Source organism: Anser cygnoides, chromosome 23 (genome assembly GCF_040182565.1).
Source record: "Anser cygnoides isolate HZ-2024a breed goose chromosome 23, Taihu_goose_T2T_genome, whole genome shotgun sequence".
Taxonomy (NCBI): Eukaryota; Metazoa; Chordata; class Aves; order Anseriformes; family Anatidae; genus Anser; species Anser cygnoides.
Window position 1 is genome coordinate 249,754 of NC_089895.1, and position 15,574 is coordinate 265,327.

The 15,574-nt window shown below is 48.2% G+C and overlaps 1 protein-coding gene across 15 annotated transcripts in view; it reads right to left on the reverse strand.

The window, feature by feature from the left end:
• Positions 1–15,296, reverse strand: part of CCDC30 (coiled-coil domain containing 30) — a 40,363-nt gene extending 25,067 nt beyond the window's left edge. For 4 of the 15 annotated variants that reach the window (XR_010826353.1, XM_066982168.1, XM_066982169.1 and 1 more), the window contains exons 1-7: positions 15,219–15,296; positions 14,942–15,109; positions 14,299–14,419; positions 8,439–8,629; positions 4,317–4,406; positions 3,240–3,393; positions 1,443–1,514 (exon numbers count right to left, since the gene is read on the reverse strand). Coding sequence is in view for 14 of the 15 variants with exons in the window: in XM_066982168.1 (XP_066838269.1) it covers positions 1,443–1,514; positions 3,240–3,393; positions 4,317–4,406; positions 8,439–8,629; positions 14,299–14,419; positions 14,942–15,109; positions 15,219–15,281 (859 nt within the window). In the remaining variant the exon portion in view is untranslated. Of the gene's footprint in view, positions 1–1,442; positions 1,515–3,239; positions 3,394–4,316; positions 8,258–8,438; positions 14,420–14,941; positions 15,110–15,218 lie in introns of those variants that run through there. The other 11 variants (XM_066982170.1, XM_066982175.1, XM_066982174.1 and 8 more) reach the window with 11 other exon arrangements.
• Between the last annotated feature and the right edge of the window lie 278 nt (positions 15,297–15,574).

The following is a 15,574-nucleotide window of genomic DNA, read 5'->3' on the forward strand; positions in this document are numbered from 1 at the left end:
ACCACGAACAAAGGGAGGTACTGCCTGAAAGCAAGTACCCATTGAAATTCCTCATGGGGAAATGACGGATCACATCGGAGGTCGAGAACAACATGATAAGGAATCTGAGTTTGACTAGGAGCCAGTCGCTTCATCTTATAAACAGAGCGGCCAGAGAAAGCCTATTTGAGCTCTCCGGGGATCACAGTGGGCTATGACCCTCGATCTCCTGCTGAGCTGGGGCACCTCTCAGGACCTCCTCGAGGACCACAGCTCCTCCACGGACAAACACTGACAAGGGAGAAGGGCGAGACATTCACTGAAAAGGGGGAAAAAACTTGAAAGCACACGACTGTGTTTAGAACACTCCCCTCCCATACCCTTCTGTCTCGTATGAACATTTCCATTCTCAAATCTTTAACTAAATCTGTTTGTATTGCAGCAAATACTGTTGAATCCTCGTGTTGAATTGGCTGATGATTAAGTGCTGTTAAGACTCATACAGTCAAATCTTGTGATTTACCATTAAAGTATTAATAAATCTTAAATCGCTGCTAAATCCAAGTTGTGCAAAAATTTCTTTGTGACAATGAGGCTCAGTCCTGTATGTATGAGATCAGGGAGGAGTCTAAGCTCTGCTGTAACACAGTGGTCCTTGGGCATTTGTCACTTTAGCTCAGGGCTCAAGCTCACCTCCAAGTTCAAATTCCACAACCAGCCACCACGCACACGTGAGCTATGCTCTAGTTCAAACTCCAGCCAGAATCAGCAGCATGGGCAGACCTGATGCCTGTCCACAAAATATACTTCAAACAGTTTGGAAAAGTTACCTTACCAGTGAGAAACTTCCAACTTCAGCTTAAAATTCATGACTTGCTATGAGCAGGAACTACAATGTGAATGTACCAGTGTTGTGCTAACATTAATATTTATAGCATGACCAGAGAGTAAAAATCGTTGTTGTATACCAACCCATCAAGTCTGAATCAATACACATATGCAACCATCACACCAATTAACACAGACCATCTAGTATTTCAAATGGCAGAATCAGGAAAAAGATGTTTGTATTAGGAGCACACTGACAGAAATGTGTCTGACTGAGTGCATGTACACTGGTATTCTACTCCTAAAAGCAGAACTACAGAGAAGTAGAGAAGCCAGTTTTCCTTACAGAAATGATGAACATGATTTTTCCCTTTTTCAACTTAAACTTGACTTTTTGTCAGGCAAAAATAAAAATATACCTATTTTCTTGGTTCTAAACTAGAGGGGAAAAAAAAGAAAAAAACAACACCACACCCCACTTTCAAACAGGGATTTTGCTATTGGATTTTCAGTTTTGTAATTTAAAATAAAAGTGAAGAAACACTTTCTACTAAAGCATTCATTTTGCTGAAAAGTGTGTCTACCACTACAGATAAAATGTTGGATCTTCTCCGCTTATAAATTGGTCGACTTACCACTCTTTCTCCATTCTTGCACCCCTTCTTCCCAGCTCTCAGGCACTTGCAGGGCTGACCACGAGGCGGTTTCTGCAAGGATAACAAAGAGACAGTTTTGCTGTGGCAATTCATTTGCAAGTTTCTGAACAACAACAAAAAAAGCAACATTTTTGATGCACTTCTTTGTCAAATATAGAGTTGAAAGAAAATTTAAAAAATAAAAAATAAGAAGCTGACATCTAGACCACTGCACACGACTTAAAATCTCTAATCACCATCACCAAGACCCAATAACTGAGCTACAAACTGCCCAGGAGCTATCTTGTATTTTCTCATCAACGCAAGCAAGCAGCTGCAAGTAATCATTGAACCAAAATACACTGCTTAAGTGGAGTCTTATTGAAGATCAGAGATTTCATTTAGTTTTCTATTTAAAAATCAGTTTATTTACAAAGCATTTGGCTCTGTAGCTCATAGGGAAGAGAAGGCATGCAGATACACATCATCGGGGAAGTCACTGAGATGTTTCAGCACTAATCTTGCACGCTAATACAGCATAATAAACCACACAGACATAGCAAGCATGAAACCCTTACTCACAGTTTGGAAAGTCTTATATTCATTTGATACTTAGGAATTTTATAGAACACAGATTCCCCACGCAGGCTAAGATCCAGGGAGAGGAGTCACGCTGCAGCCCGTCCGAAATCTGGAGAGGCAGTACGGTTTGGAGGCTGCGACACGACACTCACCCACACGAACGCATGCGTACCGATCGATAGACAAAGCAGATAACTGCAGGGTGCTTTGATTAAAAAGCTGCCAACAACAGGTTTGGAGGCTGGCTAGAAGGTTTAGTGACTACATCTGAGTGTGATGCACAAACTGCGAGGTCAGCATTGTGATCTGCCATCGCCCTGCCCAGGTGGGTACCAGTCTCCTTAAGAGAGCAGCTGCTGCAAAGGTGATGGGGCAGCACCGCACCTTGCTGCTCTCAGCTGAAATTCTGTATCACGGATTTTGGGACAATTTGAGTAACAGAAAAAGCATCTAGAAACCAGTGTTTTGCTGGGGGAGCCTCCTGTAGGAGGCAGCAGTGAAGGACCTGGCTTTAGGGATCATTCCAGTAGGAGCTTTACCAAACAGTTTCACTTCTTTCCAAAAAACAGTTAACTTTTTTCAGTCAGTATTTAAATGTAATTAAAAAAAAAAAAGGAATACTTCAGGGCTGGACAATAACAGATGTTTCAATAAGGAGGTTAAATACTTGCAAGGAGGTTAAACGAGTATTAGCAGGTGTAAAAATCCAACCAGTCACTTCAAGACCACTGACAAGCCTTGGTTATGAGCCCTTGCTAATGACCCCTAAATGAGGTAGCATTCCAAAAATAGCACCTGGAGAACCTGGAGATGGGTGGTTCAGACACGCTGACACTGTGTATGAGTTATTTAAGCTGTTTTGTTTCTGGAGCAAGTTGCCATTTCTTCTCAATCCCCTTCTGGGGTATGTATTTCTCCCTTTGTATGAGCCAGGGAGAGGAATTCAGTCAAGACACTGCTGCTACTCCTATCAAGGATCAGATTACCCCATGTTCTGGCTTTCCACACTCCGGATTCATCCTGATTGTGTTTCTGCATTCAGGTCTCCTAGGTAGTGAGGCAACCCTTGAAACAGATTTTTCCTCATTACAAGGACATGGGGCAGCCCTTCTCCAGTTCCCCTGGGTGAGAAGTGCAAGGCTCACACTGAACAGGGGGGGGCTAAACGCAGGCCAGTAATTACGAGTGGCACGCAGCCACATGAGAAGCACTTACGTATTTTGCTCTGCTCCTTTTTTTGTGTATCCAGCTCGTCTGTCAGCCTCCGGATCCCTTTGTGGGCCACCAGCAGCTTCTGCGTGGCCTCAGCCAGCTCTCGTTCAACTCTTACGCGTGATGCCTGTTCTCTCTCCAGCTCTTCCCTGTAGGACTGGAGCACACAATCTAATGCTCCAGTGGAAATGAGATAACCCTCCTGGTGACTGCAGATCCCCCCTCCACATCCCTCTGGGCCCACCAGAACAGGGGTGGTGACAAACAGAAACCAGCTGATCTTGCAAAGGCAGGAGACAGACACATAGAGGGTGACACCCTGCCATGGACAAGTGTCAAAGAGCAGACATCGAACAGCATGCCGTGGCTGCTTCCTACAAAGCTCTGTTTTTCCTTCCTTGAGACAAAGCTGTTAATTAAGGTGCATTTTCAAGCACATTTGAAGACAAGGACGAATGATTACAGACAGCACATAGTTCAGAAAAACATATTTATGGGGGGTTTCCAAGCTGAGGGCTCCATCACACCCTGTGAGGGTCTGCTCCAAGAACAAGTCAGTTCTGCATGTTTGTTGTCCCATGGCTGTTGTGAGAGCTGATCCCAAGTCTGCTGTGAGAGCCAGCCCCAACCCAGCCCGGCAATGGTAACCTCCTCTTCCAGCCTACAAAATGCTCCTAGTCTGTGAACCAGAGACCTCACCCACTGACCTGGTGTTTGTGCCGAGAAGTAATTTCAGCTGATATAAAAAGGGCTGTTTCTCACAGCCATGACTTTGGTCTGCTCTGTCTCCAATATCTTTTCTTTGTGGCTAGAACGAAAGGCACATGAGTACTTACAGTACTCACAGCCCTAACCCAACCATCTCACCCTGGTGAGATGTTAGCCCTGGCTCTCAGCAGAAGTTAGTAACTCATGTGTAGCAGCAGGCTGATGAGATTGCACAGCCTGCAGTTCAGAGCACGCTCACAACCCATCAGCAAAAAATACCAAGTAACCTCACAGTGTGCTCAGGAACAGACCCACTGCTTGAAATCTCAGCTACATGCCACGTCATCAGCAAGCAACGTGCAAATGTACTACCTCATTTATCGTCTCTTCTGCATGCTGCATGGATTTGCACTGTTGCTGGAGTTCATCTTCCAATGTCTGATGAATGTGATCAAACTCATCCTTGCACAGAAAGAGATTTTAATAGATCAATACCACAAGAAAGCATGCTGCCATGGACACCAGGGTGTAGCATTCTCAGTTTTAACATACCTTCATTAACAAGGGGTTGTAATCATACCTTAAAGGACAAGTTTCAACCAGAGATATCCCACATCCCTGGGAAAATCCTCAGTTGTCTATTATACTTTGCTAGTACTCTACAGGCCCACTACATTTTTTTTTAAAGCCATGATCTCCTTGGCAACTTCCTTTTCGAGCACAGTGGCTCAGCTTTGCTCCAAGAAATGTACACTAGATTCACTCGATCAGTGTAATGGTGGGTTACTTCCTCATGCCCTACTCTTTTGAAGTGCTTACCAGCTTAACAGATTCCTCCTGCTCCTGTGGTCTGTGCACATGAATCAGCACCAAGGATTTGCTTCTGCTCAGGTTAGTTGTCATTAACATTTTTGCAGCTTGATGCTAGAGAGGTGTGTGCTTGTACATGCCAGGTTTCTCTGGCACTACTCAAAGTGTTTTCCCACGTACGTATCAGGATGACTACACAAAAATGCATGTTTGTACCCAGGCTTTCTGCATTACTGAGGATGCATTAAAAAAAATCAGCTATGCTTAAGCAGTCTAGCAAAAATAAAAAAAAAAAACATTAATTTCCGTAACAGACAGAAACTTATTTGGACTTTCGGTATAAGAGTGAACAAGCACATAACAGTTTGTTTGAGAATTAGAAAGGTTACACGTTCCAGTTAACAGAGTAACGAGAGCAATTAACCTTTTCACTTGAAACACTGCTGTGACTCTAATGATCCTGTAGAACAAATGTGTGATGCTACCCAGAAGAAAGGAGTGCTTAATCAACAGTTTCTAGCTCACAAGCATGAACACCAATGACATCATTTGGGGAGAAAAAACAGTCTGCTTTAGAAATTGTTTTCCTGAAAAGCAGGTCTCCAGAGTCTTTCACCTGGTTTTAAAAACACAGAAAGAAAGGTGTCCAGCATAAGAACTGCAGAGAAGTTCTGTTTGATTCAGAATGAGGAGCATTAACCTTATAACGTATTTTGATCATGCAAGAATACACTTGCCTTTCCAAGCCTCATTCTTCTAAACAGCTGTATGAAAAGTGGATAAAAGTCAGGTATTTACAGGCCTGTCTTTACATAACAGGGGGGTCTAGCACTGTGTAACAGGAGGAATTCAAGAAAAGTCCACATTGTTCTTCACACGTAGACTATATTATCTCTACGGACAAGACTTTGCCCTGGCTTTGTCCTTCACCCAGCACAGCTGCAACAATACACTCTCCAATTTTACCCAGTAGTCAATGCCAGCCCTGTTACAGAAACGTATTGTGTGGTCGTTACGGAAGCATCAGAAAGAATGGTCTGAGAGGGGACACCTAGGAGAAGCTGCTGCTGCAGACACCGTATGTCACAACAGAAGTTTGGATGCATAACTGCTGTAGCTCTTTTCCAGGAAGCCTGCAGCCAGGTGTAGAGGGCATTCAGCCCCAGAGTGGATGGAGAAATAGGAAGGAATGAGAGCAGGAGAAAGCAGGACTTCCATCCCTACCCCGTATTTGCAGTCCTGCTCCTTGCCTGCTTGCTCTCCTGGCTCCAGGAATCTGCTTTCTTCACTGCTCGGTGGCCAGCTCCAACACAAGGATGGAAAGTCATTTATTTACTCCGGGAGAGAAACATGCAAGTGGAATTCCTCTGAAGTGATCAACAGGAGGGACCTGAACTTACATCTTACATGGGTACGTGCTTTATCCGCAGGCTGTTAGACAGAAGTCCCCATCAGCTACGCGTTCAGAAGGATGAGCTCCATGCAGGAAGGTTTGGATTCAATACCGGACTTGGAGGCATCTGCATTCTTCATTTGACCTGGCCCTATTTCTCTTACTCAGCCGTGGCACTGAAGGAAGCGCAAACCTGATCACTCATCGTAAATGCTCCTTAGCAGATGTGGTTAACTGGCATTTCACTGCAAGGTTACAGCTCTGCTTCCTCTTAACTACAGTGAGGTTTCTATTACAATGCTTCACCAGAAAAATGGTCGGTTTGCAGCAAACATTTGTATCAAGTGACAGACATTCACAGGCAGATTATTCAGGATTCACAGAGAGACATTTTCTATCAAGGAGGGGGAGGCAACACGTCAGGGAAGTACCTCTCTCTCACTGTAAGCAAACCTGTTGATTCTGAGGAAGATACCTACATGTGAAGGTGTTATTGTACCACGAATGACACCCAACCCCGTAACAGTTAGGCAGACTGGGACTCTCCAGCCAGAAAGGGATGCTCTTGAGGTCAGTATAATCCCGAGTGGCACAGAAAAGGCAGACAAAAGGCAATTGTTCACTGCCTTGAATGCAAAAGCTGGAGAGCATTAAGCAAAGCCCAGAGATGGTAGGGTGAAACAGAGGAACGTGACAGCAACTGAACCTTGCTGCAGAATGTTGAGGATGTAAGAAAACTGCATGGGGTCGACAAGCAACCACATTCAAAGAAGAGAAAAATTAATCAAGGACTAATAAATACAAAGATAGCAGCTACAGTTCAGACACTGCACAGCACTGGAGGCAAGGGGGATATTTCTGATGTACTACCACTACATTTTTGCCCTTACGCAGTCCTCTGAGCTTCTGGTCAGATGGTGCAACGCAGCCCAAACCAAGCTGAGCTTCGCAGCAGGCCTGACGAGCCCCCCTCCTTAAGTGTGCTCACCCAAAAGAGGCCAAGAAGCTTTTCAACTCCAACCAGTTTATCAGAATGAAAAACTATAAACCCAACTTTTTAAACTATAGAAAGGTCAAGGTAGTGACAGAAATGCAACAGTCTGCCCGCAGATCTTCCACCTGCTGGTGCCCTAGCAGGCAGCCCTTGCTTCCAGCAAACAGTTGGGTGTCACCAAGCCCTGCCATCTCCTCTGTCCCCAGTTCTGGCTGGCCGTGCTCTGCAGGGGCTGCAGCTCCCAGCCCTCCTGCATCTCCCTTGCAGCCCAGAGCTCACCCACTGTGTCCCCAGGCAGGAACAGCTCCCCCCACCCCAAAGGACAACCTGGTCTGGCCACTTCTCCTTCTGGCAGAAGGAGATTGGGAAGAGTAAGAGAAACTGAACATTCTGTATCACAAATGCTGCAGTTTAAACAGGCTCTTGAGCTAGCCCAGGGCAGCACTGTTTATGCTCCCGTACATCCGACAGCCATGACTGTCAAAATGAAGTTAGGGTTGAGGTGAGTATTGCACAAGGGCAGACTGAGCGTTGCACAGCAGGGCCAACAAGCACAGCAACGCAGGAGAGCTGCAAATGAGGAGCTACAACGGCCAGGAGCTCCTGGGCTCCAGTTCCCTTTAACAGTCATATTCAGGAGTAGGTGGAAGTCGGTGTCGAAGTTGCTGGGAGGGAGATTGCCCTAGTCGAGGTAGGTGGTCACAAACTGCCTCTCTGACACACCAGAGCTGCTGCTCCTCTACCATTTGTCCGTTTTGTCATCTTGACCTCAAAAGTAAGAGGCAAGATGTGGATGGTCTTCCCCTAGCCTGCCAACCGCCAAGTCATGTTGTCAAATTTATTTACTGAACAAAATCTGTAAGCAGAGGTTTACTTAACTTCCATCCTCTAGCTCAGCAGCTAAAAGACAAGGAAGGAGTTTTAACCTCACCTTAGAGTACAGGGAGGGTTTTTCTTAAATTAACGACTGTCAAGGGAACTCACTCACCTGTAATTCAATAATGGATCATCAGGAAATCTGGATCAGTAGGAAGCCATTATAGCCCAATGAAGATCTTCAGACCCAATTATATCACAAATTCTTCAACATTCTCTCAAAAATAATTCTATTCATTATCCCTATGCAAGACGTGGGAGCAAATCAAGCGTAAACATACAAGGGAGAAAACTAACACAGAAATAAACGTCATCACTAACAATCCATAGATAGGAGAATAACTTTTAATTTAAAAATCTCAAAGATACCCTTTTCCCCAGCATGCTTTCAGACAGTCTGAGCAGCTAAAGCAGGGTGTACCTGAAGCTGTGCAGCACACAGTCTGTCTACGTAGCTGTGTGAATTCAACTTCTGATCTGTGATCTCCAGTTTCTCCAGCAGCATTGTTCTTTCTACCAGTAAATAAGCAATCTGTTCGCTGGCATTACTGTGAGCTATTTCGGACAAGCCTTCCTGTTCCAGCATCTCCTTGACCTCCTTCAGCTGGGCTTCTGCAAGACAAGGCTTTCTGTGAGCACAAGAAGAAATGAAGCCCAATTCCCTGCAGATCTGCGCCCCAGGTTCTCTAAACACCACGACAGCCCCAGTTGCTCCTGGAACCCTCCAACAGCTCACAAAACTTCGAGTCTGTTCTCCTGCTTCCCAGCTCCCTTGCTCCCTCCTATCCCCCACTCTCTCCTACTGTGGTAGCCCTATTCCCACCGTTGTGACATTTCTGCTCGCACCCACTACCCTGCCTGTCAAGCAAGCGATAGGACCTGCTACATCTGAATTCTCCTGCCCTTAAGAGGGGTGAGTTGTTATGACCATTTACCTCCACCCAGCAGCTAAGCTTCACCAACCTTTTTGTCCTTGACTCTCTTACCCCTTAACACACTTCAGCGGAAGCTAAACAACAGATTAAAAAAGCATTGAGAGAAACCAAGCAGATGGGCAGGCAATCACATAAGCAGTTTCTTTAGGAAGAAGAGACACAAAATACCACATCACTCATACAAACAGAATTTTCCTAAGAGCTTTTTTCCCCATGCACGTTCCTCCAAAACCAGCTCTAATCCCACAGGCTAAGGACAACTTCTTGGTGACGCAGACCTGTTATTTGGAGGTCTCCTGTAAGATTAAAGGAGCAAAAATTCCTTTTAGAATTAAATTACCACTCGCTATTTATCCCAGAGTTACAGCTAGGAAGACTCTGTACTAGGAAAAACTTAAAGATTCGACGGCTTTTGAGGTAAACAAATCATAATGGTATTTGTTTACAACTAGGCACTGCTGTGTTTGGGGCCACAGTTGGCTCTACTGCCCAGGTTACAAGCACTATACAGTTGTGGTTACACTTCTCCAGGTACATTGTTCAGAAGAAACGTGCAGAAAAAAAAAAAAAAAAACAATGCAAGAGCTTTCCTATTTGGTTTGAACTCCATTTTACAGCATGCTCAAGATCATTTGTTTAAAAAAAAAAAAAAATTAAGCAAGAACCCCTCACTTTGGTTGGCAATTCATCCACCTAGAGAGCATGAGGATGCCTTCGTCTCCTTTGTGGCCATGGCAGCAACTCCTGCACTGGATCTATTAGCTTGTTAACCTAAGGAAGGGCTTTGAAAACCTCCCTGTGTAAACACTGCTCATTTCTCATCAGTCCTTTCTCCAGTAATTTAATTCATATTAAAAACTGTTCCCAATTTCTTGCCCCAAATAGATTATAAAGGCTTCCAAGTGCTGTAGGATGGGAATCGGGGAGTTGTGTAGTTTGTGCTGACGAGGGAGGCACAGTCACACTCCTTCACTGCTTAGGGAGCTAAACTTCAGAAGTTACGCAGAACAAGTACTTCTCATGCTCTTACACAGAATACATATACAGCTCTGGACAAGCCTGCTCTGCACTTTCACACACTGGGTTTAACAGGGGACCCAGCGCAATCACACCCTAGGGCTCGAATCAATTGCTTGTTTCCACTCTGCACTTTGCAGCTGGCTCTGTCCAGCCCTATGGATGGAAAACACCCTGCGGTTTCCCATTCACCCTCCCTGTGGTTATGAATTACAGCTTGTTCAATGAACAGGTCAAGCGCGGCTCTCTTGCAGCTTTCCTGTACGAAGGAGAACAAAATATTGCAGTTTGCAGTTTAAAAATAACTGACCCCTTGCTCCATATGCCTTTTGAAGAGCCCACAGCTCACACTAAACTGAGAAACCCACATGGCCTCCAAGCTGCCTCACAGATTCCTCCCATGGTTTTGCCAAATCCCACTGACGATCCAAACCGGGGTCCTTGCACCTTCCCCCAGTAGCTGCTTTGCTTATGGACAGAAACAGGACAGCAGGCGAAAGGGACTGAACTCACACAGCTGCTCCTGTATGGACAATTTTGCTTGAAGGTACTTCCCTTGCACGCAGCCTGCAAAACGATACTACGCTATATAGATGTGGCAACAGGATCTAGACATTTACCACAGGCTGAAGAGGAAAAAAAAGATCTGTGAGGATGAGAGGAGACTGCAGCACACAGCACAAATTATCTTCCTGTAAAAGCCCTCTGGTTCCTTACAAGCATCTGACAAACCCCTTCTCTATCACATCGTATGTGACCTACCAAAGAGAGCAAACACCTTGTATGATCAATGTCAGACCAGCGCCCTGATGTGCTCCCACAAGCACGTACCTACTGCACCGCTGCTTCTCTGGAAGCGAGCTTCGTTTCTGCAAAGGTGTCTTACCTTTGTAAAGCAAGAGAGGAAGTTTCTCTCCCTGACGCACAGAAACGTGCGATTCACAGACATCACACCCACAACAGAAGCCGCGTCCTCTCGTCCACGCAGGGGAGGTTTAAGCAGTACAGCTGTTACAACAAATGAGCTCAGGCTACGACGATTCTTTTTGTTTCACTCCTTAAATCATGGCAAGGCCCCAGCAGCATCGTGTTTTACTTCTGTGACATCTGTTTTTCATAAAAGCTTTGATAATTCTGTGCACGAGTTTTCGATCTGCCCTCCAGAACACTGAAGCATATCAGATGAGAACCATCAGAAATGGATTATGAAGTGCCTCGAGGAAAGGAAAAATGTCACTCTGGGCAGAGGTACCAAATGAGGTAAAGCTCAGATCAATAGCTCAGCATAAAACCAGGCACAGCTGTTCTAGGCAGGAACTCTCTGGGCATGTTCCAGGCAAGAAATAAATATATAAGCATAAACTTGCTTTTTATCATCAGAAACAGCTTTTGGCAGATCAAATTGCTCACAGCAATCCTAGGACCAAGCACAGCTTCTGATCTGTTTGGGTGTTTTTTTGGAAGAGGGAGCGTGCTCGGCCCCCACAGCCCACCCAAGTGATGTCCCGCATTTACCCGAGTCTTTGCACCTCTCTTGAGGGCACTTTCCCGTCCTGGTCTCCAAAGCCGGCTCTCCCAGCTGCCACTGGCCTTCCCTGCACTCCAGATCAGGACAGATCCTGTCCGCTTGCACCTCACCACTCATGCTGATCCTCTGGCTGCACCACAGCCTTGAACCAGCCGCTGTCCTCAACTACCCTTTCCCATCTGAACTCACTTCAAGCCTCCCAAAAGCTCCCTGCCGTGACGTTACTCACATTTTTGTTTAACAGTCCCAGCAGGCTGGGGTCTTCCTTTTCACAAGACCCCTTCTCCTGCCCTGTTTTGTTAAAGCCTGATCTGCAGTATCATGTTGTCCCTCCTAAAGAGAAAACAAGACAAGAGGTGCAATAAGACCCAAGGACAACCGCCCCTCAGCCTGCTCTGCACCCCACAGGACACGGGAGGAACCTCTGGGCTGGTTTGCACAAACTCCAGGAGAAAGCAGAGGCCCATGGAACAAACGTGGTGATGCAGCACTGAGCTGTGCAGCCATGCAGCAGGCAGCAGAGGTGCATCAGAGACCCGGAGCAGGTAAAGGACTGAGCAAGCACGGCTGCTAAGGCACAAGCACATTCCTCAGCACGCTCAGCAGCTCTGTGCCAGAGATGGCCAGTGTTTTGTTTTTTTTTTTTTGTTTTTTTTTTTTTTTTTTTTGTAAAGGAGGAAGGATAGGTGGGGAGGAAACAGAAGGGAAAGAGAAAAATGGCAGAAATAACAAATATTCACAGAGCAAGAAATGACCCACATGAACTCCAAGCAGCTGAGTCACATCCTGCCCAGAGCCAGGGACCTCTGAGCACTCTGGAGCAATCGCTGACGACGGACAACGTGAGCACCCACGTCTGCGTCAGTCAGTACCTTCAGAGGGAAAAGCCGACACACGGACACAAACGTGCAAGGACCCAGGACACAGCTTCAGAGGTACCTCAGATCTCTCCAACGTGAGGCTGCTGCCGGGCACCAGACCACAAAGCATGCCTACAGCCCTCAAGCTGCCCCCCCCAGCAGTCTCACATCACCCTCGAAGGAGCTGGAGGTGGGATAGGAAGATGATGAACTCCTGGAAGAAAGGGACTCCAGTCCTCCCTCCAGCCCCTCTCCCTGGATCTCTGGGGACATGCTGGCACATGCAGACATGGTAGTTCAGCCAGAATCCAAGCTGCTGCCTTGCACAGCCAATAATAGTGCCTCCTTGTCACCTATCGCACCCCTCCATGGCCAGCAGCTGCCTTGCCAAGCCAAAAGGCCAGTTCCGCAAGGAAGCTATCCATAAGCATCCCAAAACACCCCAAGGCTGGCATCCCTCACTGTGGAGAACGCCCTAGCAGAAGACAGGGCTTTAGTGACGTATCCATACCACTGACCAGATCACTAAGCCATCAGTATGTGTTGCAGGACTGCAGCTACTGCCATCAGTAAGGCAGTAACAGGCCTTGAAAACCAAAGTCTGGCAGCAACATCCCAAAATAAACTTCTCCAGAGAGCTGCGTGAAACCACCATACGGCACCAAAGCACCGTGGAACCACAGGCACTCCTCAGGAACTGCAGGCTGGTAATAACTTGGCCACAATTAGGAACCCACCAACATCGTGGGCGCGGATCTCAGCTTCCATTTCAGTGTTAACCATTGCTCAACAGCCATGAGAATCCTTTAAAAATGGACAAAGTTGAAAAGAGCAGAGCCACCACGAGGAAACAAATGTAAACACAGCTTTGTAGACGTTTTCATCACTCGCCTGCCACCTCGTGGGCAAGATGAGGGAAGAATCAGTAATAAAATTCTCTACCGCTAGCGAAAGGTCACTGGGTCATTTCAAAGCCTTGCGCACCAGCACCCAACAGTAAAGTACGGCTCTTGGAGCCCTGAGGTGCCAGAGGACCAGATTTTCAGACAGTGCTTAAGCTCACCTATCTTTTAAACGTCACTTCACCAGACATGCTCCCTGAAATCTGCATGCTGGCCAGAGCCAAACGCTCAAAACTGCAATAAATTTCCCCGAACTCCTATATTCATGGCCCCAAATAAAGCGTGCATAACAAAGAGCCTGTTCAAGCTATGCTTCTCACCCCCAGTCTCACCACTGGCCCAGGATAATACATCCCACAGAAGGAAGAGCTAATGGTAAGAGCGTGCTGCTAGCAGCACCCAACGCACAAGAGAAGACTCGTGAGACTGAAGAAAAACAAGAACAAAACAACCCCAGGTTTGAGAGAGAAGCAAATCATTTGAAGTGAAATTATTTGTTCTAAACAGAACAACTACACGAAAATAAGCACAAACTACAAGTTTTGGATCACTGTTGCAAACATATCTGTGTCCTTCAAAGTTGTTTTTAAAAACTACGGGCCTTGTCTAAACCAAAGCCAATGAATGGCAAAGTTGCTTCATCGACTTCAGAAGGAGCACAACTCAACACCCAGCTACCGAACAACTTAGAGTAAGGAGATGACCAGCACAATCGATTCTGTTCTTCAAACAGCCTCTGGAAGATACTTCGTGTGACAATGCAGCTACATGAGGTGAGAAAGTGTGCAACTCACTGAATAAAGCCAGTAAAAGCAGACAAGAATGGCTAAGTCGATTACAAATCAATTCCAACGTTTCAGTTTCACCAAGGCTTCTGCCAACCTCCCAAAAAACAAGCCATGCGCGCTGGTCTCATAGAACTCATCGAGAAATGTTGTTCTTCCTGCAAAGAAGCTTTCAGCCAGCTCTGCCGGAAAACCTGTAGAGCACTACCTGGCAACGCATCCCCTTGGACTGTGCTTCCGAGGGAAAGGATTACCCTGCTGCAGCTGCAGCCGCATCAGCTCATCTCGGAGGTGCTCGTTTTCTTTTTCATACTCCGTGATGACGTTGTCTCGTTCCTCTGTCAGGTTACGGACATGGCCCACGTAGCTTTCCACCTAGGAATCAAGCAAACGTCCCTGCGCTTCAGCACGCTTACAAACAGCTCAGAAACTCACTTGGCACGAGTAACTCTCGAGCTCCCTTCTCCCCCCCGATTCACGGGATAAACTCAGCCGTCTGCAGAACACTGCACTTTGTGCCGTTTTAGAATCCGGGGACGTTTCGGTAGGGAGGCAGCCTTTCAACTAGACAAGCCCCATTTCTCTCTCTTTTTTTTTTAATAGGGCTTATCAGAAGGGACACGGAAAGGCTCAACACTGGGCAGCAAAGCAGACCTGGCGTGGCACCAGGAGCCCGAGCCGGCCTTTAACGGGATTTACCGGCGAGCGCAGGGGACGCGCCCCGGCCCCGGGCTACAGGCACCGGCCCGCCGCCGACAGCCGGGCCCTGCACTTGGCAACGGGGCCGAGGGGAAAGAGCCTCCCGGCCGCGACCTCGCCCCGTGACACGCCGCGGGCGCGGGAGGCGAGAGAGGCGCAGCGGTAACGGCGGCCCCTCCGCCGGGAGCCGGCCCTTACTTCTCGCAGCTCCTCGGCCCGCCGCCGCTCGAGGTCTCCGAGCCGGGCCTCGGCTCGCCGCAGCAGCCGCCAGGCCAGGCCCAGCTGCTCCTCCGCCGGGGCGGCGGGGTCGGCGCCCTCCGCCCGCAGCCAGCGGCGGACGAACTCCGCCGGCACCGGCGCCTCCGCCTGCGGGGGAACCGAGACGGGCCGTAAGCGGCGGGCGGGTCGGGGTGCCGCGGCCCGGGCGCTGCCGAGCAGCCCCCGAGCGGTTCCCGGGGACGCCCCCGGCACCCACCGGAGCGGCCGCGGCCGCCTCCATGCGGCGCGGGCCCCGCCCCGCCGGGACGGCGGGCGCCATGGCAACGGGGGGAGGGGGCGCCGAGCGCGCCGCCGATTGGCTGGGGAAGCCGTCACTCAGGGCGGCGAGCGAGAGGCCCGCCCCCCGAGCAGGCCCCCCGAGGCGGCCCCGCGGGGTCCTGTCAGAACGGCCCGGCCGGGCCCGGCAGCGGGGTGGGCCCCGGCGGCGCGGCAGGCAGCGGGCGCGTGAAACAGGCCCCGGGCGTACCGCGGCGCGAGGCCGGGGGAAGGAGAGGCCGGGAAGAGCGGCACCACCCCGGGGGTGTGCGACCGAACCGAGCCCGGAGCCCTCAG